Below are 25886 nucleotides of genomic sequence, written 5' to 3'. Positions count from 1 at the left end.
ATTGTAATAGAAGGCAGACATTCAATCAGCAGGGAAACAGGCCTTTTGGCCCATCTGTTCTGTGCCAACCAAGATTCACATCTAAGCTAATTGCATTTACCCATGATTAATTGATTTTCAGATTCAGATTCAGATTTACTTGTCACATGTACATCAGAACACCCGGGAAGTCAGAAGGCCAGGAAGCATCTATGGAAAAGAACATACACGTATGGTCAATGTTTCAGACTGAGACCTTGGAAAAGAAGGGGGAAGGAGTCAGACTAATAAGGTGGGGGGGGGGGCGCGGGAGGAGGCAAGGAAGAACTACAAGGTGGCAGGTGATAGGTGAAACCAGGAAAGAGGAAGGGGGTGAGGTAAAGTCGATTGGTGAAAGAAATAAATGGCTGGAAAATGGGGTATCTGGTAGGAGAGGAGAGTCCCTCCAGCAATTTGAGCGTGTTGCTTTGGATTTCCAGCATCTGCAGATTTTCTTATGTTTATGGCCACCCTCTGCTTGAAAGTGTTGCCCCTCTGGTTTCTATCAAGTCTCTCCCCCACACCTTAAATGCATGCCCTCTTTTTCTTTGTTCCACGACTTGAAAAACACTGTGTTTATTGATTGTGTTTATTGATCAATTTTATATCTTTTATAAGATGTTTGAACAGAAAATTCTACAAAAGGTAGTGGATTCAGCCCAGTACTTAATGGTAAAGCCCTGCCAGCCACTGAGTGCATTTACCTGAAATGCTGTCACAGGAAAGCAGCATCAAATGAATAAAGTCCCAACCTGCTCAGCTTCTTTCCAGAAGTTAGTCCCTAGAATCCTGGCAATATCCTTGAATAAATATAAGATTCTGCAGATACTGGAAATCCAGAGTAACACACACAAAATGCTAGAGAAACTCAGCAGGTCGACAGCATCTATGGAGAGGAACAAACAGCTGACATTTCATCAGGATGAAGGATCTTGGCCCAAAACATCCTTGAGTATTTGCTCTCTGTGCACTCTTTCCAGCCAAAAGCAGGGTAACCTAATGGAAAGTGAAAACAAATATTGCTGAACGATTGACTGCTGTCTGACCTACTGAGCATTTTGTGTTCGTTGCTCTGGATTTCCAGCATCTACATAATCTCTTTGTTGTTTTCAAAATGTGGCTCACTAATGTTTCGTACGATTGCAATGTAAAATTCCGGCCCCTATACTCATTGCTCTTATTGGTAAAGGTCAGTGTGCTAAAGGCTTTCTTCACCAGCCTGTCCAGCTGCAAAACCTTTTTCAGGGAAGTTTAGTCAGCATGTATACAGCACATTCCCACCTGCACGATTGTGATAATATCACAACCGGGGATCTTTTTTAAAAAGAAAAGTTTTTTTGTCGGTTGGTATGTGGACTGTATTTTTCTCAATGTCACCTCGTAGGTATGCATTGTCCTTGGATTGTTTACCTTTTAGGTCTAATTGTTTGCCTTTGCACCAGTCCTAACTTTTTACTTTGTCATTTGGGATCATTGGGGATTGCTAAATTCTTCATTTTTATCACTTTCATTCAGTTTGGGATCATTTAATGAGCACGGTATTGTTAATTGTTCCGGGGTGTATTTCAGAGGGGCATGCCAACCCCTTGTTGGGTCGTGTGGTTCCTTGTCAGGTGAAACTCAAACCAAGTTCTTCTGTGTATCGTCAGTGGTTTCTGTTTATCAAGATTCAGTATAGCTTGCCTGAGCTGTTGTTAGTTTTCCTAGTTAATTTTTGAAATAAACCTTTAGTTTTATTTGAATTGCCAAAGTCTACTTGATTCCTGCACTTAAGTTCACTAGTGATCCTTACAGATAATGGTTGGAGTATTGGCTTTTGTATTGTTGATAGACAGATAACATACCGCCAGTAGATACAGTAAATGCAAAGAAACACAATAGAATTAATGAAAAACTACACACAAAGATGGACAAACACCAATGTGCAAAAGAGGACAAACTGTGCAAATACAAAAACAAATTAATAATAACAATAATAATAACTAATTAATAATATCATCAGTTGTAAGGACCTTCAAAATGAGTCCATGGGCAGTGCAATCAGTTCATTATTGAGATGAGTAAGTTATCTATGCTGGTTCAGGAAGAGTAATAATTGTTCCTGAAGCTGGTGGTGTGACTTAAAGTGCCTGTACCTCCTTCTCTATGGTAGCAGAGAGAAGAGAGTATGGCCTGGATGGTGGGAGTCCTTGCCGATGGATGCTGCTTTCTTGTGGCACCGCTCTTTGTAGATATGCTCAATGGTGGAGAGGGATTTTCCTTTGATGGACTGGGCTGTATCCACTACTTTTTGTAGGATTTTCCATTCAAAGATGTCGGTGGTTCCATACCAGGTCATGATTCAACCAGCCAGGATACTCTCCACTGTGCATCTAGAGATGTTTGTCAGAGGTGGTGTAGGTCAAGTACCAGTCTTCACTGGAAGGCAGCATTCACCACCAAGGAGACCCACTTTCCAGTACATGCCTGTCATAGTTACTATTGTACTATGGATTTATTCAGTATGCCCACAAGACAATGAATTTCAGGGATGTACATGGTGACATATATGTACATTGATAATAAATTTATTTTGAACTTTAACCCTGATTCTGATACCACCAGTCAAAGTCAAAATAAATTTCTTATCAAAATACGTATAGTATATGTAACCCTATACTACCCTGAGATTCATTTTCTTGCAGGCATTCATAAGAAAATAAAGACATACAATAGAAGTTGTGAAAAAAAATTGTAAGTTACAATGATGGACAAACAAGCAATGTGCAAAGGAAGACAAATTGTACATGTAAGAAAAAAGTAAATGAATAATACTGAGAACATGACTTGCAGTCCTTGAAAGGGAGTCTAGAGGTTGTAGAGTCAATCCTGCATTGAGGTGTGTGAAGTTAGCTGGTTTAGGAGCCTGGTGGTTGTCGGGTAATAAATGGCAGGGCACACAATCAATGATTCAGAAATAATACCATCACCCCGCCCTACCACTGGGTTTCTGAACCCATGAACTTTACCTCGTTATTCCTTGTTTTGCAGTTTTTTGTGATTTATTTTAATCTTGTCTTGCACTGCACTGCTGCTGCAGAACAATAAATCTCACTTCAGACATGAGTGATCATAAACCCGATTCTCATTCAGCGTTTTGCATGAACACTCAGTGGCCACTTTATTAGGTATCTCCTGGCGGTGACTGAGTGTATGTCCATGGCCTTCTGCTACCATAGCCCATTCACTTCAAGGTTTGAATTGTTGTTCTTCAGAGGTGCTCTTCTGCACACCACTGTTGTCACCTGTAGTTATTTGAGTTACTGTCATCTTCCTGAATCAGTCTGGCTATTCTTCTCTGACCTCTCTCATTAACAAGTCGCTTTTGCCCATAGACCTGCCATTAACTAGACATTTTCTTGTTTCTGGCAATATTCTCTGTAAACTCCAGAGATCGCTGTGCATGAAAATCCCAGATCAGCAATTTCTGAGATGCTCAAACCACCCTGTCTGCCACCAACAATCATTCCATAGTCAAAGTCACTCAGGTCACATTTCCTGCCCAGTCTGATGTTTGGTCTGAACAACAACTAAACCTCCTGACCCTGTCTGAATGCTCTTATACACTGAGTTGTTCCCATATAATTGGCTAATTAAATATTTGCATTAATATGCAAGTGTACAGGTGTACCTACTAAAGTCACCACTGACTGTAGGTGTTTAGAGACATGAACCCACGACTTCCTAAGGGAGTTATGAATGAGACCCACTCAGCTATGACAATGCATAGCGCGGTAACCACATTTTCTCTGTCATAAGCTTTTACGTGGCAATCAATAATATACTTTATCTTCAGAAGCTAAAACTTTTATTTTGATATATGTAACCATAACCTTTCAATTTTTATTCTGAAGAAACATAGCAAAACTGCAAAGTTGCTGTTTCTTTTTAAAAGTAAAACAGGGCCTCTCCGAACCCGCATCAACTGCGGGAAGTACCCGAGACCCGCGAACTGCGCCTGATAGAGATGCATTGAGACATTACCACACAGTCCGAAGCTGTTTAATCACAGCCCCTCCGGTGGCTGAGTGTGGTACTGCAGTTCCTAACGTACCACTGAACCTGAATACTGCACAGTACTGTATTTGGAAACTTTCAGCGAAGGCTGTGCGAACAGGGAGGTCGCGAAGCACCGTAGATTGAGGTTTCGCGGACCCGGACTCTGGAGAAATTGCGGCCCGTGTCTCAGCAAAAAGCCACCACGGTGCTGTAACTACTCGCTGCCACGATACCTCATGTTGCCGAATAGCGTAGCTAACCTTTGTGTGTTTCCCCAAAATATTGGGGGCTGCATTGCAATGTGTCAAGAAGGGCAGGTAAAATGTTGCTCAACTCCCTCCGAACACGAGCAAAATCCTTAAATAGACTAAAACTTGTTTTTTTCTTAGTTTCTTAGGCACATGGATGAAAGAAAAATGGTTATGCGGGAGGGAAGCTTTAGACTGATCTTACAGCAGGTTAAAAAGTCGGCACATCATCATACGAGCCGAAGAGGTGTAGTGTACTGTTGTATATGAAACCATTAAAGGGAATATGGACTGTGGTTTAAAAAAAAACGCCGTGCAACTTAAAACAGCTGAATTATTTGTTTTATAAGAGCAAATGGTCTGTAGCTGAGCGGTCATTAGATGAGTTATTGCATTAAATACAAAGTTAGTGGGGTCTCTGTCCGAAAATCGCTCATCCTCTTGCGTGGAATTTAGTTAAGGCAAGAATTTCTTGCGAGGTTGACTGTAGATGGCGTTCTCTCTCGTTAAAACGGGGTTCCTTTAAAGCTGCAACAAGTAGTGACTGCGTTCTGTATAAACAGCTCTTGGAAAGCCGAGAGCTCCCTCGTATACAAGCACCACTCTCTCTCTCCCTCTCTCTCTCTCTCTCCCTCTCGCTCGCTCGCTCTCTGAAGAAACCAGTAAGGTGTTCAGCGAGGAATCTCTCTCTTTCATTTGACTCAATGCATTTGTAGAGGGATCCCCGTACACTCATCCATCGCGATACACGCGACAAGGAACCGATCGGGAGAATCTACCCGTAAAGGTTTAGATTTATTTCTGGAAAACGAGGTGGATTTTTATTTTTTTACGAAAGAATAACACAATGCGTAAACTGAGGGAAGAAACAATTTAACGGCACCGAGCTCCTGAAGTCTCTAACCAGTGGAATGCGGTAAAACAAGATTCAGTCTCTTATAATCACATGTTGCTAGTCCGGATTTTTAAAAGATTTTTTTTCAAAAGAACTTATTAGCCTAATTTTATTTAATTTGAACCCGGATCGCTCGCATATTTAATGTGCATGCGATTTGTGTGTGTGTGTGTGTAGCATGTTTTGATCTGCTTTTGGTTCTGTCCGAAGAGTTTGTTTATTAAAAACAAGTGTGGACGTTGACTGGGTTGAATCATTTACACACACACACACACACTCACACACCCCTCACCCCGATTACACGGAGCTGAGTTAGTTACGGCTTGTGACGCGCAGGGCGGGCGAGGCAAAAAAAAAACTGCGAGACTGATTCGCTTTCACTGGGAGGAGTGAATGCGAGGGAGGGAGAGAAGGAGAGAGAGAGGGTGGAAGAGAAATAGAGAGAGAGGGTGGAAGAGAAACATTGAGGAAGCGAGCGGACAGCGCCAAGCAGAGAGAGAGAAAAAAACACGCAAAACTCCCAGACCCATTGCTGCAGGCTTTCGCTTTGCTACTGACCCACTCTCTCGCCGAGGTAAGGGACATTGCAACAGAGACCCTTTAAAAAAATTCGGTTGCTTCTTTGGATAAATTATATTAATTTCACGGACCCTGTGTTACGTGTGTTTTAAGAGTGAAAATGCACCTGTGTTTGATTAGCAAGACTGGAGGTGCATTTAAATCGTGTCTCTGCTAAAATCCGAAGCTTGGCTTTAGAGCGACTGAGTACGCGCAGTGTTTAATATCGGAAGATCGGACTTGCTGAAAAAAATACAGTAGCTTGGTTGGAAAACCTCGGTCATTTTAAAAGAGGGAACCCGCTTCTGATTTAATAAGGACCGGATCGGGAGGAATATCTCAGATTCCCACTGATTTTATTATAATGTCTGCGCAGCTCGCTCCGTGAATGCAAGGCGTAATGTTAGCGTGGGATTTTGTGTTTAAAATGATTACAATCTATCGTCCCTACTTCCTCATTCCCATCGCCCGGCATTGCAACAGCGAAGCAATATCTCATTTTCCCTCTGCCACTGTGTGTACTCACACCGAGACTACAGCTTTGTGCGTTCTCTCTCTCTCTCTTCTATTCTTCCCTCTCCCCCTCTCCTATGCTTACTTTCCCCACCCCATACAGTCCTGGGAGATGTTAATCCCTAGCCGCCCTCCCCGAATTTGCCAGCGATGGTTTCTGCCCGCTCTGTTATCTGCATGTGCACTCTAGTGTAAGCAGACCCACAAAACCTCCCCGGCGTTTGCAAGCGGAGGGCTTTCTGAAATGGATTGTTTCAGTGAATGAGATTTTCTCAGCCGGGTCCGGAGCTTGTTGTAGAACGCGGGAGTGTCAGCTTCTTTCCTCACTGGTATCCACTTTAAGAGCCAGGCATTGCTGGAACCTTTGCGTTCGCTGTTGAAATGGAGTGCTCTCGGAGCCGCATGGAACTCGGTGTATTCTCTTCAAATAAGTTGCATTGCAGTATTGATGTGAGCGATTAATTCTTGTTATAACACAGCATTTACAGGATGTAATATATAGTTCTGTTAATATTTTCAGCTGGATTTGTGAATTTGCTTTTATTCATTGTTTTTCTTTTGAAATCTCTTTCCCTTCCAACCATCACTCTTTTCCCTATACCTCACCCACCCACTCTCTCCACCTCCCTCCCTCCTTACTCCCCTATTTCTCCCCTTCCTCTCCCTTTCCCTCAACCCACCCCCTCCCACCACCCCTCCAACTTCACAGCTGACAGCGCACTTGTTGACGCCGATGGCCCGGCCGCTCGCCCCCTCCCTTCGCGGCTTGCTGCTCCTGTTGCCCCTGCTCGTCGCCCTGTACCCGGTCCCCGGCTGCGTGGCGCAGGGCTCGGTGAAGTTCACCTTCCCGGAGGAGCAGCCGCCCAACACGCTGATCGGTAACCCGGGCGAGACACTGGGTCTGGAGCGAGAGAACCGGCTATTCAAGTTGGAAATGGGCCAGCCTTACCTCCGGGTGGACGAGACGGGAGGCAACCTCTACACCACCGAGACCCCCATCGACCGCGAGCAGATGATGTGCGAGAGCCCCACCGAGTGCCAGCTAGAGTTCGAGATCTCGGTCACCGACACCTTGTACAACACTGCCACAGTGCTCGTGGAAGGCAAGATTTCGGTGCAGGACATTAACGACAACACTCCCACGTTCAGCTCTCCGGTCATCTCCATCTCCATTCCGGAACACACACCTCCGGGGACTCTGGTCAATATCCCCACGGCCAGCGACCGCGACTCCGGCACTAATGGAGTCGCCGGCTACGAACTGTTGGGCAACGAGGGACAGGGTCTGTTCAGCCTACAGGTGGCCGAGGAACATGGCGAGAAGTTGCCTCAGCTCATCGTCACCGGCTCGCTGGACAGGGAGCAACGGGACACTTACGATCTGACTGTGCGGGTGGTAGACGGGGGTCAGCCACCCCGGAGCAGTACCTCGGTGTTGCGGGTTACCGTGCTGGACATTAACGACAACGCGCCCCGCTTCGAGAGGTACGCCTACCAAGGAACGGTAGAGGAGAACAGCCCCGCCGGTACCTCCATCCTGCAGGTGAGAGCTACCGATATGGACATGGGAGAGAACTCCCGCATCGAGTACACGTTCGCCCAGGCGGCGGATAATGCCCGCCGTCTACTCCGCTTGGACAAGAACACCGGCTGGATCACGGTGCAGGGACCGGTGGACCGCGAGCAATTCAGCCAATTCCGGTTCTACGTGCACGCCCGCGACAAGGGCCCCATACCCAAACAGGACAGGGCGTCGGTGGTGATCACGGTGCGGGACACTAACGACAACGCGCCGGCAATCGAAATCCGAGGCATTGGGCTGGTCACTCACCGGGACGGCGTGGCCAGCATTGACGAGGACGCGCCTGTCGACTCCCCCGTGGCTCTTGTCCAAGTTTCGGACCGCGACGAGGGGGAGAACGCGGCGGTGACTTGTATAGTGGCCGGGGACGTCCCTTTCCAGCTGAAGCCCGCCAGTGAGTCGAGCAGCGAAAAGAAGAAGAAGTTCTTCCTGCAGACCACCACCGCCCTGGACTACGAGAAGGTGCGCGAGTACCTGATCCAGATCGTGGCAGTGGATTCGGGCAACCCACCTCTTTCCAGCACCAACACTCTAAAGGTGAAGGTGGTGGATGTGAACGACAACGCGCCCAGCTTCGCGCAGAGCCGCATGCAGGTGGGAATCTTGGAGAATAACCGGCCCCCCACCTCGCTGCTGCGTGTGGAGGCCACGGACGCCGATAGCGGAAGCAACGCCGAGCTACTCTACTCCCTATATCCCGACCCGGCCATCCAGAACTTGTTCCAGATTAACCCGGATACGGGCGAGGTGAGAGCCATCTCGGTGCTGGACCGCGAGCAGAGGGAGCGCTACGAGTTCAAAGTCGCTGCCGCCGACAAGGGGACCCCTAGTCTGAAGGGGACGGCCACCGTGGTGGTCAATGTGCTGGACGAGAACGACAACGATCCCCGGTTCATGCTTAACGCCTACAACTTCTCGGTGCGGGAGAATTTGCCCCCGTCCAGTCCAGTGGGCATGGTGACGGTGACGGACCTGGACAAGGAGTCGAATGCGCGGTTCACCCTGTTCGTAGAACCGGATAATGGCGAGTTTGAGATCCAGAACGGCACGGGTACCATACTCTCTCGGATCTCCTTCGACCGGGAGCGCCAGAGCACCTACACCTTCCAGCTGAAGGCAATAGACGGCGGAATGCCCCCCAGGTCCGCCTATGTCAGTGTTATCATTAATGTTTTGGATGAAAACGACAACACACCCTTCATCACCCAACCATCCAATTCCTCCTTCCAACACATCAGTCCTCTCACCTCCATTGGCACAACAGTGGAACGAGTCAAGGCCGAAGACATGGACATTGGCCCCAATGCCAACTTGACTTATGAGATCGTTGGAGGTAACCCCTTTGACCTGTTCCGCATCTCTGCTGTCGGGAACGTGACCCTGGAGAAGGAACTCGTGCGCAGGCACTACGGGTTGCACCGGCTTGTGGTTCAGGTGAGGGATGGGGGCACGCCAGCCCGCTTCGCCACTGCTTTGGTTCACTTGTATGTCAACGACACCATGGCCAACGTTAGCCTGGTGGAAGCCCTGGTGGGCCACAGCCTCAACACCCCGCTGAACGTAGACATCGCCGGAGACCCCGAGTACGAGAAGAGCAAGCAACGGAGCAACGTCCTATTCGGAGTGATCGCTGGGATTATCGCAGTCACGCTGGTGATCGTGGTGGTGGTCCTGATCCGCTACTGTAGGCAGAAGGAAGCCAAGAGTGGATACCAGGCCGGCAAAAAGGAAACCAAGGATTTGTACACACCCAAACAGACCAATAAAAATACCAAGCACAAAGTTAAGAAAAGCAAGCCATCCAAACCCTCCAAACCTCTGGACGCCGAGGAGAGCGGCACCCAGAGGGGATTACAATTCAACTTGATCAACGAATCGAGCACTGACAGTCCACGGATTCACCTGCCGCTGAACTGTAACCCGGGTAGCCCCGACCTAGGGAGACACTACAGGTCGAACTCTCCTCTCCCTTCCATCCAGCTGCACCCGCAGTCGCCGACTGCGGGGAAAAAGCACCAAGTCGTGCAAGACCTGCCCGCAGCCAACACCTTCGTCGGGACTGGGGACAGCAACTCTACTGGCTCGGACCAGTACTCAGATTACAGCTACAAGACCAATCCGCCGAAGTACAACAAACAGGTAGGCAGCCTTGTGTGTGCCTCTGGCACCGAATGTCCCTTCAAACATTAACGAAACCTGGCGGGAGGGGGGCGAGTTTGACTAATGTTTAAACAATGCAAGTCTCTTACCGTGTCATTAATGTGGATAACTTAAAATCTGCGTGCGATTTGTTTTTTTTTTAATTATTATTTCAAGCCTTTTCATGATTGCACTGTAATGCAATGTTAAAAGCTGAAACGGTGCAGTGCGTTCTCAGAAAGCAGGGGCGTACGCCAGGATGGAACACCCCTCTCAATATTCCTCCGGAAAACCGGTACAGCCCTAGGTGGTTCGTGCGTGCACACGTCCGGCCTATAACATTACAGATTGTTAAGAGCCGGCAGATTTAAATTCCGGCTCACGCCCCTGCTTTCGAGCTCGTCACGCATTCTTATTGAAACCTACGGTATTCAGTCTGGGATTGCTTTGCCTCGTTAGTGAGATGACTTATCCCCAGTAATAACCATTATGATTCGAATTGGTCTGATGTCAGCATCTTTTCTAGAACTCGTGGTTTAGAAATGAACTTAAGCTATTCAGTTATTTTGTATTTATTATTTATTTCTGTCTGTGGCGTCCGCTCATTCGCAGATCTGTGCGCCAGTTCTCTGTATTTTTTTCAATTGAGTGTCTTTGCAGAACCGCTTTCCCCTTTAAAGGAGCCTTGTTTGGGAAAAACGTTGAAATGCTTGTTTGCTTTTTTTTAATGGAGCGATATTTTTCTCGCCCTCCACTTGTGGATTCGTAGCTGCAAACAGACAGTGGTATCAACACTTTTTTAAAAACAGTATTTAGCTGATTAGTGCATTCGTTTCCATGGGTAAGAATTTGGTAGCACTTCAGATTCAATAGAAAGAACTGGCTTATTTGAAATTATGTCTTATTTCTTTGCAAAGGATAGCATTTCTTGACTGCCTTGTTTTACTTTGAAATTTCCTTCTGGTGGTGTTACAGTTCAGTTTAGCATTCAGGGTGCTTTGTTATTTATCGCATAACATAGACACTCAGCCACAGTACTAAATTATACTTTCATTAGTATGTAACCCTTTCCGCAATAAATGTATAATGTAGTATCTGAATTTGGAACCTTGCCTATGCCGATCAGATTGGCTAGTTGCTTGTGTTGTTTGCTACATATTAAGTGCGTGTAATGTCAGTACTGATCCATTAGCTAGGGTTTATTGTATATGCTGGACAATTGCCAAGTGTTATATCTGTGGAGAAATCTCTGTCATGCTCACTTTCTCTCTCTCTCTCTCACTTACACATTAACTTTCATTCTCACATAAAAACACACCAACAATCTTGAAGAAGGGTCTCGCCGGAAAGGTTGACTGTTTACTCTATTCACAGATGCTGCCTGATACGCTGAGTTCCTCCAGCATTTTGTGGGTTGCTAACAGTCTTCTGTCCTTCTCTCACTCTCTCTCTCTCTCTCTCTCTCTCTCTCTCTCTCTCTCTCTCTCACACTCTCTTTCTGTCTCTCACTCATACATTGATATGACGCTAAATCACATTAGGAATTGTGTGTTGAACTGGGAGCAAAATTGTGTCTATAGGAAATAAAAATGAAAAAAACTGGGAATAATGTGTAGGTCCAGTAGTATCTGTACAGAGAGAAATTGAGTTAATATTTCAAATTGATGTCTGCTGACTAGAACTAAGTCAGAGAGGAAACTAGTTCCAATTCGAAGGATGGGAGAGTGATGGAGAAGTCAAATAGAATATCATTAGTAAGGCATATTATCATAAATATGTCAGTTGTCAAATATGTCAGTTGTGCCAGCCATCTCTCACACATTCCCTCTGCAACTTAAAACTATCTTGTTTTCCTTCTTTCACAGTCCTGATGAGATGTCCTAGACCTGAAAGGTTTACTCAATTTCTCATTACAAAGATGCTGTCTTGATGCATTTCCTTTTCTTTATGTTTTACTTAAGATTTCTACCATGTCTTTGTGTTAATTTATATTTCCTGTTTTAACATTAACACCTTTCTTGATTCCAAGATCTTCCCAAAGTACATTACAGTTAAAGTATATTGCAGTTATTGAAGTATCTAAGAAATTCAGTCACCATGCAAATATGGCAGTTAATTTATATCCAAGGTCATGGAAACATTAGTGATGCCACAGTATGATGGGCTACAAATTGGCCAGGACAGTAAGGAGAACTGGAGCTCCATTTGGGTGTCATCGGATCATTGATTTAGTTAACAGAGTGTCTGAGAGTGCACCAAGTATCTCAGCACTGTGATGGAAAGATTAGCTTTAAGAGCAGAACTTGAAATCAACTACTTCAGGGTGTGGTTGTCTCTGACTGCATAGCATGTTAATAGGTGTTGATAGAGCCTTAGAGTTTCAGTAACCTGGATTTGAGTCTGACCCTGCTCACTTTGTCGAGTTTTTACCTTCTACTTGTGGGCACATGGGTTACTCCTACGGGCGGTCCAGTTTCCTACATTATCCCAACGGTGTGCATTTTAATCGGTTGATTGGCCACTAATTCACTTCTGATGCATTGAGTGATAGACTCCATGAAAGGCATGTGGAGAGAATAAAGTGGGATTGTGGGATTGGTGTAAAATCCCATTGATGGTCAGCATGAATACAATGAAGGATCTGTTTCTTCTATACATTTAGGGTGGCATACACCTTAAAACCTATAGTGTACAAAATATTGCCAAGAAATTTCATGAGGTAAGGTCAGCTACATTTACAAGTCAAGTTTAGCTACGTTTATTATCATTCAACTATACACACATATACCGTCTAAACAGGACGTTTCTCCAAACCTGAGTTTAGATACTGTAGTATGCACAACATGCATAACATATAATAACTTATGAAAGTAAGATGAAACCTACAGATGGATGATACATAAATAAATAAACTGAAGTGCATAAATTAAATATGGTAAGGTACAAAACAGATTAGCCAGTGACACTCTGAATGTGATGCTGCAGGGAGTTCTGAAGCCTAAAAGCCTGAGGTAAGAAACTGTTTCCCATCCTGACCATTCTTGTTCATTCCAGGCTACATTGGAGTCAAAGAGGATGCTGGATGCATGGGTGGGGTCTTTAGTAATGCTAAGGGCCTTACAAACGCAGCACTCCTGATAAGTGTGCCCGATGGATGCCAGAGAGACCCTATGATCCTCTCAGCCGTTCACAATATATTGAGTTTTGTACTGTAATCAGAACATAAGAAGATGGATTTTGAAGATACCAGAAAAGAAAGGTTTGGGAATAATTTCTAAAGCTAGAAGGTGTTTAGGCGAAAAGCACTGTTACTTTTTCTTGGGCAAAAGGGGAAGAAGCACAAGCAATGAGATCTGGGGAATGGGAAGGCATGAGGACAATGAGATCTGGGGAATGGGAAGGCATGAGGACAATGAGAGCTGGGGAATGGGAAGGCGTGAGGACAATGAGAGAGAGGGAGAGTGTTGTGGAGAAATCTATTTGTTGGACAGTGTTTGAAGGCAAGACAGGGCTGGGGCAGGCTTGAGGTTTGAACCATATGAACCTAAATTGAGAATGGGAAACTGATGAACAAAAAATTAAATCTCACTGAGGATTGGCAAAGTATTGATGGTATTTTCTCAAGATTTAAGATTGTTTATTGTCATTCTTCAGTACACGAGTGTGAAGGAGAACAAAATGATTGTTACTCCAGACCTAGTGCAGAATAAAAAAAACACAATCAACATAACGAAGTTGATAATAAAAAACAAATAAATATAAAAGCAACACAGAATTCAGGAGGTCAGACAGCATCTATGGAAGTGAATAAACAGCTGACCTTTCAGACTGAGACCCTTCTTCAGAATTATCAAATTAAAAGCAATCTTATAAAACAAAATGTACAAGTAACTGTGTGTGGATGTACATAAGATTAACTTATAGACGGATCGTATGTTCATAAAGTGACACTAGGTGCAAGAGTTTCTGTCCGTAGGGTGCTTCTATAGGAAATGGTAAATTGAGTCTTGGCAAGAGGAACTCCTCTAGGTAGCCGCAGGGCAGATGAAAGCACAGTGATTTGTCAGTGTAGGTATGAATTGTGGAGTGTAAATGTAAAGTAAATGCTTGGGAGAGATGAAAAGTCTTGTGTGACTGATTGCTGCTGCTTGTGCATGGGAGATGTGCAGGGGGCTTTGGGGTCCCTTTGTTTTTTCTGTCATTCATTCTTTGGGGTTTTTCTTCTGTTTTGTGGATGTCTGTGGAGAGTAAGAATTTCAGGTTGTATACTGTATACATTCTCTGATATTAAATGGAACCATTTGAACCAATGATGTTGACATACTGGTAGTTAAATGCAGTGGAATGAAAAGGGTGCATTGTGGTGGAGACAGATTTGACCACCCTCTGTGATGGGCAGGTGCTGGTGTGAAGATTAACTTCAGATCAAACGAGACATTGTGCTTCACATTGTCTTACATTGCTTGAGGTGGTGGGCAGTAAGTGTAAATGAGTCAGCAGTTCACTTAGATGTGTTTGCTTTTTTGTGCTGAGTTATCCAACCTCTCTCACTCCCACAACCAGGTTGCTAAAATGAGCTTTAGTAACTAGGAACATGGACAAGTTTTCTTTCCGTGATTGCCACCGTGATTAGCTAGGAAAGAGTATAAGGTTGAGAACAAGTTGCAATAACTCTTTTTTTGTGGATGTGTTTAATTTAGTTGTTGGGGCTCATTGTCCAGCTTTATGCATGAAAAGGTGTCGTTGGTAGGTAGTGAAAGGTCTTTGCCTCTCTGTTGGTGTAAGACCAGAGACATACGAGCAGACTTAGCTCATTCAGCCCATTGAGTCTGCACCAACATTCTATCATGGTTGATTTATTATCCCTCTCAGTGTCGTTCTTCTGCCTTCCCCTATAAGCTTTGAAGCTCTTAATAATCAAAAACCGATCAACCTCTGCTTGAAATATACCCAAAGACTTGGCCTTCACAGCCGTCTGTGGCAATGAATTCCATAGTAAACTGTTAACTGGGGCTTTTGCAAGAGGGCAAGATGTTATATTGGTAGGTCAATTTATTGTTGTCATGTGTATCGAAATATAGTGAAAAACTTGCCTTGCGCACTGTCCATACAGATCAATTCATTGCAACGTTGCAAGGTAAAACAGCAATCGAGTGCGAAGTGCAATAGTTGCAGAGAAAGTACAATGCAAGTAGATAATGAAGTGCAAGGTCATATCGAGGTTGATTGTGAGGTCAAGAGCCCATCTAAGGAAGGGGTTCCCAACCTTTTTTATGCCATGGACTGCAACCATTAAGCAAGGTGACCGTGGAACATTCTAGGGAAACATTCAATAGTCTTAAAACAGTGGGATAGAAGCTGTCTTTGAGCCTGATGGTAATTTTTTTCAGTCTAATGTATCTTCTGTCTGATGGCAGGGAAGGAGTGGTGGGGGAGAGAGGATTTCTGAGGTGGGTAGGGTCTTTGATTATGCTAGATCCTTTACGTGAGGTTGCAAAGCTCTACAAGTCCTCTGGGATAGTTAAGGCCTAATGTCTGTGTGTCCGTGTCTGAATCCGAGCCTGCAGGAGTCTGGGGGCTGGCGAATAGGGACTGTCTTGGGGTTAGAGGACTGTGAGAGTGTGTGGCAGTGGGGGAAAGGGGCTTGTTTAGCTATTGTTGTTTGCTGTGTTTTGTTTGGTTGTGTTCTCTGTTGTTCTGCTGAGCATTATGGGTATGCTACGTTGACGCCAGAATGTGGGGTGACACTTGCGGGCTGCCTCCAGCACATCCTCAGCTGTGCTGGTTGTTAACGCAAATGACACCGTTCACTGTACGTTTCCATGGACACAAAATAATCTTGAATCTTGAAAGCTATAGCCAGAGCCGCAAACGTATCACCAGTGGTAAGTTGAAAAACTGAGACTGCAGTTTTTCATTCCTAAGGTTTATAAATATCAAAACTTCATGTTGAATCATAAATGATTTTTGCCTATTTGTTTAATTTTAGAATTTCATTTGAAAGCACCATATTGGCATTGCTGTGGTCATGCAGTTTGTGTAACTGTTACTGGTTACTTTCTTTACACACGTGCATGGATATTGCTCTGCACACTGTTTCCACCACATTACAAATCAACCCAATGACTTGACTGTCAGGACAAACCATCAATCTTGGTTTATTAATAGCTCCAAAAAGGAACTGAATCGATATCTATTTAGAAAGAGGCTTACGGGCATCAAAAGGGCCCGGAATCTGTCTGATTTGCATTGCTCGGGAAGTGAGCATAAAGTTCAGGGACCGACACAGTAGACACAGCAGTGGTTAGTTGGCAATGGCAGTGCCGGCGATCACCCACTCAGCTTCATTCCTGTGAGAAGTTTGCGTGTTCTCATTGATCACGGGTTTCCTCTGGGTGATCCACGTGCCAAAGATGTACAGTTAGGTTTTGTGAATTGTAGACATGCTATGTCGGCGCTGGAAGCATGGCAGTGCTTGCTGGCTGCCTAGTACAATCCGCATTGCTTTGGTTTGACACAAATGACACATTTCGACATTTCTGTGCACGTGACAAATATAGCTAATATTTCTTTAAGTATATTGAATGGGGGAAAAGGAAGTAAATGATTGATGCGACTGTAGAAGGGGAGACCTTTTCCCATTCCTGACAGATTCAGGGGTTCCCAAGAGTCAAAACATGCTTTGCCCTGAGTTTAATATATAGACTACAAAGTTTCAGGCCTGGAGTTCAGGGTCCCTTCATTGGTGAGTCTGGAGTTTAATGTCCCAACATTGGTGAGTTTGGAGTTTAAGGTCTGGAGTTCAAGGTCCCATTATTGGCGATTCTGGAGTTCAGGGGGTCATCAATGGCGAGTCTGGAGTTCAGGGTCCCATTAATGGTGAGTCTGAAGTTTAGGGTCCTGTCATTGGCAAGTCTGGAATCCAAGGCCCAGAGTTAGGGACACTGTCATCAGCTAGTCCTCGGGTTGATGTCAGAGATCGAAGCCTGGTAGTCAAATCTCTGGCGAGTCTGCGAGACCACTGGAGAAGATGGAGGCCCACTGCCTGCCAATCCACTGGAGGTCTGCAGGCTTGTCCCGAGATTGGAGGACTGTGCGTGTGGGGGGGTTTGGGTGTGAGGAAGTGTGGGAGGGAGGGAAAGAGCTTGTTTTGCTGTTGTTGTTTTGTTGCTTGTTGTCTTCTGTGTTGTTCTGCTGAACATTGTGGGTTTGCTGTGTTGGTGCGGAAATGTGTGGCTACACTTGTGGGCTGTCCCCAGCACATCCTTAGGTTGTGTTGACTGTTAAACGTAAGCAATGTATTTCACTGTATGTTTTGATGTACATGTGATAAATATTCTGAAATATAAATATAAATATTCTGAATCTGAAGCTGAAACATAGAACAGTCCAACACCGTAAAAGCATCTGCATGATGTCTTGATTCTTATATTCAGTGGCGACGATGCCAAGCACAGCATACACCACCTTTGTCATTCTTAATTACCTGTGTAGCCCTTTCAGAACTTGGACCTCAAGATCCCTCTGTGCTCTTAAGGTCCTGGCCTTTTCAAGTGATTACATTTAACCTCCCTTGATGTAAGCACCTCATACTTGCCCAGATTAAACTTTATTCACTATATCTCCACCTGTATTTGAATCTGAACTATATCCTGCTGTGTCTTTTGTTCAAAGTTCAAAGTAAATTTATTATCAAATACCTATATATCACCATATACTACCACGTGATTCATTTTCTTGCAGGCATTCACAGTAAAGCAAAAAATACAATAGAATCAATGAAAAACTACACACAAAGACGAACAAACAACCAATGTGCAAGTGAAAACAAATTTTGCAAATAAATAAATAATACTGAGAACATGAGTTGTAGCATCCTTGAAAGTAGGTTGTGGAGTCAGTTCAGGGCTCAGGTGACTGAAATTACCCGTGCTGGTTCAGAACCCTGGTGGTTGAAGGTAGTAAATGTTCCTGAACCTGGTGGTATGGGACCTAAGGCTCCTGAATCTTCAAAATGGCAGCAGTTTGGATGTCAGGGGTCTTCGAAGATGGATGCTGCTTTCTTGTGGCTGTGCTCCTTGTAGACGAGCACAACGTTGGTGAGGCTTTGCCTACGATAGACTGGGTGGTGTCCACAACTTCTTCACTGTTCACAACTCCGACAACTTTTGTGACACCCACAAAGTTTAGTGGTGGGGTTTGAGGACCAGTTCTGTGTGAATTTTGATTCATGCTGTTGGGCGGGGGGGTGGAAGAAGAGACATTTTATTCTGCCAGTTGTTCAGTGTTTGAGAAACCCACTTTGAAGGGTCAAGCATCTTCCCATCCAGTGGTTTGGTTTAGGGGTAACGTAAAAACATGATTAATCAGTTGAAAATCCTACCTGCAGTACTGATACTGAAGGTGAGTTAAAAGGGGTAGGCTTATTGTTGCTCTTATTCCTTTGAACAGTGCAGAAGATAACTGACTCAGTTACAGTCCAGATCTGCTAACTTTGCAACCTGAAGCCTTCGGATCACCTGATACTCTTGCTGTCGTGCTTTACAGCACACAGTGGTATATCTCTTGTCCTTCAAATGACTAACTAATTTATTGCTGTGAAAGCTGAGGAAACAAGCTGACTTCGATTCTTTTTGGGATCTCTCTCTCTCTCTCTCTCTCTCCAGATGTTCGGGTAGATACGGATGAAATATTATTCTCTACATATAAACTCGATCCTAGTCAGCAATTGAGCAGTGGTGAATGCAAATATCTGCTGAGCAACTGCTTTTTCAGCGCTACAGTCAGCAAGAGTTTTTTTGTGATGATAGTGGTATCTTGTGACTTATCAGCTGGTTCTGTTGGACTATCTTTGTCTACCCTTCTTTGCCTTGACACCAGTGTCCCTTGACAGCATTGCCGATGACAGGCTGAGAGAATAAACTTGAAAGCATAGAAAATGGAACAGTACAGTGGTGGAGCTGGCTACGTGTCCCACAATATCTACGCCAAACACAATGCCGAATTAAACTGAATCTTTTCAGCCTGCACCCGATCAAGTCCCTCATTGTCTATCTTCCACCCTATCATATCTGCTTCCACCAGCACCTCTGGCAACCCATTCCAGGCACCTACCACTCTGTGGTTTAAAATGAAAATAATTTGCTGTGTGCACATCTGTTTTAAAGTTACTTCCCTCCCTGTACGCTCCCCCCCACCCCCCTACTTTCATTTGAAATCTTTAAATGCACGTCCTCTGGTATTTGACCGTTCTTCAGGTCAGCATAGTAGCATAGTGATTGGCACTTCGACTTACAGTGCCAGCAGTACGATTGAAGTTCGTTTCTTGCTGGTGTCTGTGAGGAGTTTGTATGTCCCCCCTGTGATTGTGTGGATTTCCACCAGGTGCTCCGGTTGACTCCCACGTACCAAAGATGTGCAGTCAGGATTAGTGAATCCTGGGCATGCTGTGTTAGCGCCAGAAGCATAGCAACATTTGTGGGCCACCCAGCACAGTTCTCGCTGATTTGACTTGACACAAATGGCACATTTTACTGCATGTTTCAACGTACATGTGACAACTAAAGCTAATCTTTAATCTACTCCAGGGAAAAAAAAAGATTCTAACTGTCTCTTATGACTCTCATAATCTTATAAGCTTCTGTCAGGTTTCCTCTCAGTCTCCGCCATTCCAGTAAAAACAACCAAAGTTTGTTCAACCTCTCATTATAACTCATGCCATCTAATCCAGGCTGCATCCCAGTAAACCTCTTCTGTAATCTTCTTTGCGTCAACACTCATGCTGTCTTCAAGTATTCCTTGGCAGCTTTACAGATGGCAGTTGAGGAAATAAACCTCATAGCAGTGGGCTCTGAGGTACTCATGCTCATTTGATCTGATTTTTTCATAACTCTCTGTTTAAACTCCTTATAAACAGATTATCTGATGTCCAATATCAAAGGGATGTCTTAGTGAATTTATTATCAAAGTACATATATGTCATCATATACTACGCTGAGATTCCGTTTCCAACAGGCATTCAGGAAAATAAAGAAATACAGTAGAAGTTGTGAAAAAATATACATAAACGAAAATTGACGACAACCAAATAAGAAGACAAATTATGCAAATAAAACAAATAATACTGAGAGCACGAGTTGTAGAGTCTTTGAAAGTGAGTTTGTAAATTATGGGATCAGTTCAGTGTTGAGGTGAGTGAAGTTGTCCACACTGATTCAGCAGCCTGATGGTTGAAGGGTAATAACTGTTCCTGAGCTGGATGCTGCGGGTCCTAAGGCTCCTGTACCTCCTTCCCAATGGTAATAGTGAGAAGAGAGCATGGACCGGATGGTGAAGATTGTTTTCTAGTAACAGAGTGAGAAAGCCAAACCAGTTCTCACGTTCGTCTTGTGCTGGGATCACAGGAGGACGATACCAAATCATTAATAGAGAATCGGATATTTTAAATCTGTTACTGCACATGAGGAATATATGCCAGACTAATAGATGGTTACATTGTGCACCATGTGTCTAATCCACCTTCTTCTGACCCCAGCACATTGACAAGATCTCAACTGTGCTATCAATGCCCTTGGTCATCAGTATGGATTGAGAGATTCGTATGCAATGTACTGGATAGATTGCATGGACCAAAGATCATTAGATTCTGGAGAGGGACTGAGGGGTTGGAAAACACCCGGTGTAATCACTTTATTCAAAGAAGGAAGGGAGACCTTGTCAGCTGTAGAACAGTTAGCCTATTGCATAATATAAGAATAAGAGATGGGAGATTTGATAGAGGAATACAAAATTATGAGGGAAACAGGGTAAATGCAAGCAAGCTTTTTCCACTGAGGTTAAGTGGGGCACCGCTAGAGGTTAAAGGTGAAAGGTGAAAAGTTTTGAGTGAAAAATGAGGGGGAACTTGTTCATTCAGAAGGTATTGAGAGGATGGAATGAGCTGCCCGCGCAATTGGTGGATGGGAGCTCCATTTCAACATTTAAGAGAAATTTGGGTAGTCACATGGATAGTAGTAGGGTTATGGTCCCAGTGCAGCTCGATAGGAGTAGGCAGTTCAAATGGTTTGGCACAGACTAGATGGGCTGAATGGCTTGTTTCTGTTCTGAACTTTTCTATGACTCTATGAATCTATTTACTGTTTCTTTAATAATATGATGCCTTGATTATACGATATGCGCTATAAGAAGAGGTTGGGCAGACTAGAGTTGTTTTCTCTGAAGAGACAGAGGCTGAGGAGAGAGACCTGATAGAGGTTTGTAAGATTGAGAGGCATTGATAGACAATCAGTTATTTTTCCCAGGGGCAAAATGCCTAATACCAGAAAACATGTGTTTTAAGGAGGCAGGAAGTAAGTTCAAGGGAGATGTGTGGGGCAAGTTTTTTTCACGCAGAGGGGCGGGTGCCTGGAACGGGCTGTCAGAATGTTACTGGAGGCAAATACAACAGACACACTTAATAGGCTCTTAGATAGGCACGTGAATGTGTAGAGAATGGTGATATGGATATTGCATAGCCAGAATGGATTAATTTAGTTAGCACTTAATTACTAGTTCAATTAGCTTGTTGCAACACCATGCATCGAATGACCTGTTCCTGCACTGTACTGTTCTACATTATATTTTTATTCAGGTTGTATTAGTAAAACATTTGGAAGTTATCATCTGATTAAACTGGATCGGGGAATCCTGCCTGACAAATTTATAGACTTCTTTGAGGAAGGATCAGCCAGAGAGAAAAGGAATTATAATGTGATTGGACTATTGAAGGGCATTTGACCAGGTGCAGTACGAGAGGTTTCTCTGTAAGATAAGAGTTTGTGGTGTTGGAGCTAATATGTTAGTATGAGTAAAGAATTGATTAAGTAGCAGGAAGCATTTTTTATGGATAAGGGCTTCATTTTCAGGTTGGTGTCCTGTAACAAAAGGAGTGTCACAGAGATCACTGTTAAAATGCTGCCATTTACAATATAAATGGTTCAGAGGAATGAGCTGTAGACAGATTTGTAGATAATTTGAAAGCAGGGTGGAGGATGAGTTGTGAGGAGAATAAAGAGAGATATTGATTAAACGTATGGAAAAAATGTTGGTGAATGGAGTATGATTCAGGAAAAGGTGATGTTGTTCACTATGGAAGGAAAAATGGTTTTTAAAAAACTGTTAGTTTGATGGAGAAGAAAATACAACAGAAGGGTATTTGGAGGACCTAGTATGTGAAATATAGACAGCCAATATACGAAGACCAAATTATTGCTGGCTTTTATTTCAGAATCAGAATCAAGTTTATTATCATTGACCTGTTGCGAACTTTATTGTTTTGCGGCAGCAGTGCAGTGTAAGACATAACATATACTAGGAGAGGTACGCGGACGGTAGGGATATGGAGGGCTATGGTCCCGGTGTAGGGCAATGGGAATAGGAAGTTTAAATGGTTTCAGCATGGACTAAAAGGGCCGATGGGCCTGTTTTGTTAATGTACTTTCCTACGACTATGACTCCAAGCTATTCTTAAAACGTTCTGTGTGTGTGTGTGTGTGTGTGTGTGTGTGTGTGTGTTTAGGCTCCTGTACCTCCACTCTGATGGTAGCAGTCAGAAGATGGCATGTTGGGTTGGTGGGTGTCCTTAAAGACGGGTGCTGCCTTCTTGAGGCATTGCCATTTGAAGATGTCCTTGTTGGCAGGAGGCTAGTGCCCGTGGTGGAGCTGGTTTTGTTTGCAACCCTTTGCAAATTTTATTGATCCTGGGCAGTGGCCCCTTTGTACCAGACAGTGATGCAACTAGTTAGTATACTCTCTATGGCATCTGTGTAGAAACGTGGTCAAGTTTTTGATGATTTATCAAATCAAGGAGGTTGAAGTATAGAAGTCAGAACGGCTGCTGTTGAAATCACTAATGAATGCACAGCTAAAGTTGCATGTATAATTTTGGCTCTCCAAGGAAAGAGAAATTATTAGTGGAGACAATTTGGAAAAGGTTCACACTAGGATGATCCTGAATATGGAGAAGTTGTCTTATTAGCAAACATTGAATACTTTTTGCTTGCTGGAGCTTAGAAGAATAAGTGGCAACTTACTGATTCACGGAAGATTATTCAGAAACTTAACAAAAAGTCCTGGGAAAGTCCAAGACAGAATAATGAGACACCCAATCAAGGCAGAGGTGAGGAGGCATTTCTCCTCATAGGGATTTGAGTCTTTGGAACTGATCCAGGATGCTGTGGTAACTGAATCCTTAAATATATTCCATGCTATGGTAGCGTAGAAGTTTACAGTTCAAAAGTTCAAAGTAAGTTTATTATCCAAATACTATATACAACCCTGAGATTCATTGTCTTGTGGGCATACTCAGTAATTCCATAATAGAATGATAACCATAATAGAATCAATGAACACTGAATGCACAAACTGGGCATTCAACCAGTGTGGGACATAAACAAACTGAAAATACAAAAGAAAAAAAAAGCTATGAATATCGAGAACATGAGATGAAGAGTCCTTGAAAGTGAGTCCACAGATTGTGAGAGCCTTTCATTGATGGGGCGAATGAGGTTGAGTGAATTTATCCCCTTTCAAGAGCATTTGTTGAGGGGTAATAACCGTACCTGAACCAGGTGGTGTGAGTCCTAAGGCTTCTGTACCTTCTTCCTGATTGCAGAAGTGAGAAAAGAGCCTGACCTGGTTTGGTAGGAGTCCCTGATAATGGATGCTGCTTTCCTGCGATAGCACTTTGTATGGATGAGCTCAGTGTTGAGGAGGGCTTTATCTGTGATGGCCTGGGCTGTATCCATTACACTTTGTATGATTTTCCATTCCAGGGCATTGGTATTTCCTTACCAGGCTGAGTTGCACCCATTCAATATACCCACCACCACACATCCATAAATGTTTGTCACAATTTTCGTTGTCGTGCTGAATCTTTGTAAACTGCTAAAGAAGTAGAGTTACTGCCATGCTTCCTTTGTAATTGCACTTATGTGCTGGGCCCAGGACAGATCCCTTGACATGATAGCACCAAGAAATTTAAATTTGCTGACATTCTCCACTTCTGATCCTTCAGTGACCTCTGTAATTGTGTGATGCTATTACAGCTCAAGGCATTCTGGAGCCCAGAGTTCATTTCTGGCACCCCCTGTAGGGAGTTTGTACATCCTCCCAGTGACCATGGGAGTTTCCTCTAGGTACTCTGGTTTCCTCCCACAATCCAAATATAGATGAAGTGATCATTGTACATTGTCCTGTGACTAGGCTAGGGTTAAGTTGGTGGGTTGCTGGGTGGTGTGGCTCATTGGGCTGGAAGGGCTGTTCCACACTAAATAAAATTAAACATTAAAATGGATTTTTAATCAGTAAGATGACCAAGGATTATTTTAAGAAGGCAGGAAAGCAGATAAGGGAAGTTGGGTTAGTCATCATCTTACTGAATGTTAGAACAGGTTCAATGGGCTGAATGGCCCATTTCTGGTTCTGTTATATGGTCATAAGTTTGGGATTCTTGCACTCATGAACACTTGCATGAGATTTTAAACACTTGCATGCCATTAGCTAGCCAGCTGGTGGTGTCGTGGCATCTGCACCAGACTTTGAAGTAAATGGTCCCGGGTTTGAATCTGGCTGGCTCCTTGCTCCCTTTCCATCCGTGCTGGGTTGAGCATCAAGTTAGCAACTTGGCCTCATAAAAAAGCAGTCAAAGGTGCTGAAGGAGGCAAGGTTGCCATCCGATGCGCCACAAGGCTCAGAAAGGAACAACAGCAATGCCATTAACAGGCTAAGGGTGGATATTTCCGACCGGCCGATTGTTTTTTTTAACAGAACAACAAGGCCAGTGTTGAATATTTTGTTTTAACTTGAAGCAGCCTTACCATCTGGGTGGCATGGTATCATAGTGGTTAGCATAACACTCTTACAGTGCCAGTGACAGTGGTTCAAATCCTGCATCTGTCTGTAAGGAAATTCTACGTTCTCTTGGCTTTCTTCCGAGTCCTCCGGTTTCCTCCCACTTTCAAAAGACTTACGCGACAGTCGGTTAGTTGGTCACATGGGTGTAATTGGATGGCATGGGCTCATTTGGCTAGAAGGGCCTGTTACCGTGCTGTATCTAAAAAGAAGTCTGGACCACTTAAGTATTTTCCTTCCCTCCCCATGCGCCTTCATTTGTAAAATGATCGCATTTCATTGGGACTGGCTGTGAATTAGCAAGTTTCTGTGTTGCTTGGCCCCTGGATGGAATCTGATAAATGGGAGGATTTGTACAATCACCAAGGTGTGCCAGTTAACAGCCTTGTACTGCAAGCACCAACTGACGATGGGATGCCAGTCCATATGGTGATGACGCTCTGGGCTTGTTCTACTAAATGTGCTGTAATATGTCGGTCTGCACAACACTACAACATCTGTTCTACATAAATATACATACCTCTATCTGTGCAGAGAGAGAGAGAGAGAGAGAGAGATTTGTTTCTAGTGGCTGTGGTCTTTGCCTATTTGACTGGGAGGTGAAAGACCCTTTAGGACCCCTGCCTTGTTATAAGGGCTACATTTGTGTTCTTTTCTTTCAAACAATGTTCCATGGCAAATAACAGCCCGTCAGGAGTGCTGCGTAAAGGCACTCAAGCGGCAAGATTCCAGGACCTTATTGCAGCATTCCTTTTCACAAAAAAACATCTAAATGTATGTTTTAGGCTTTTATTCATTTTGGCTGTTGTGTGTCTCCGGGTCTTTGACTTTCATGTCTTCCTGCCAATTTTAATAGTGCGGTAAAGCACCGGGGGGGAGAAATAATGCAGATTATAGTCTGGCATCGCATCAGTGGACTCCAGTTGTACAGTGTAAGTGTAAAAGGGCAGAAGTAATAGAGTGGTGTCTGGTGTCGGCACTGCAGACTCAAAAGTGAGGTCATTTA

At 44.1% G+C, this 25886-nt stretch overlaps 1 protein-coding gene across 8 annotated transcripts in view; it reads left to right on the top strand.

The window, feature by feature from the left end:
• Nucleotides 1-4883: 4883 nt before the first annotated feature.
• Nucleotides 4884-25886, top strand: part of LOC140200617 (protocadherin-1-like) — a 514369-nt gene continuing 493366 nt past the window's right edge. For 4 of the 8 annotated variants that reach the window (XM_072264178.1, XM_072264182.1, XM_072264184.1 and 1 more), the window contains exons 1-2: nt 6251-6720; nt 6980-9991. In XM_072264178.1, coding sequence (XP_072120279.1) covers nt 6652-6720; nt 6980-9991 — 3081 coding nt within the window. In that variant the 5' untranslated portion in view covers nt 6251-6651. The other 4 variants (XM_072264180.1, XM_072264179.1, XM_072264177.1 and 1 more) reach the window with 4 other exon arrangements.

Source organism: Mobula birostris, chromosome 7, assembly GCF_030028105.1.
Source record: "Mobula birostris isolate sMobBir1 chromosome 7, sMobBir1.hap1, whole genome shotgun sequence".
Classification (NCBI taxonomy): domain Eukaryota; kingdom Metazoa; phylum Chordata; class Chondrichthyes; order Myliobatiformes; family Myliobatidae; genus Mobula; species Mobula birostris.
Note: the sequence above shows the minus strand (reverse complement) of the source record. Positions and strands in the feature narration are given on the sequence as shown.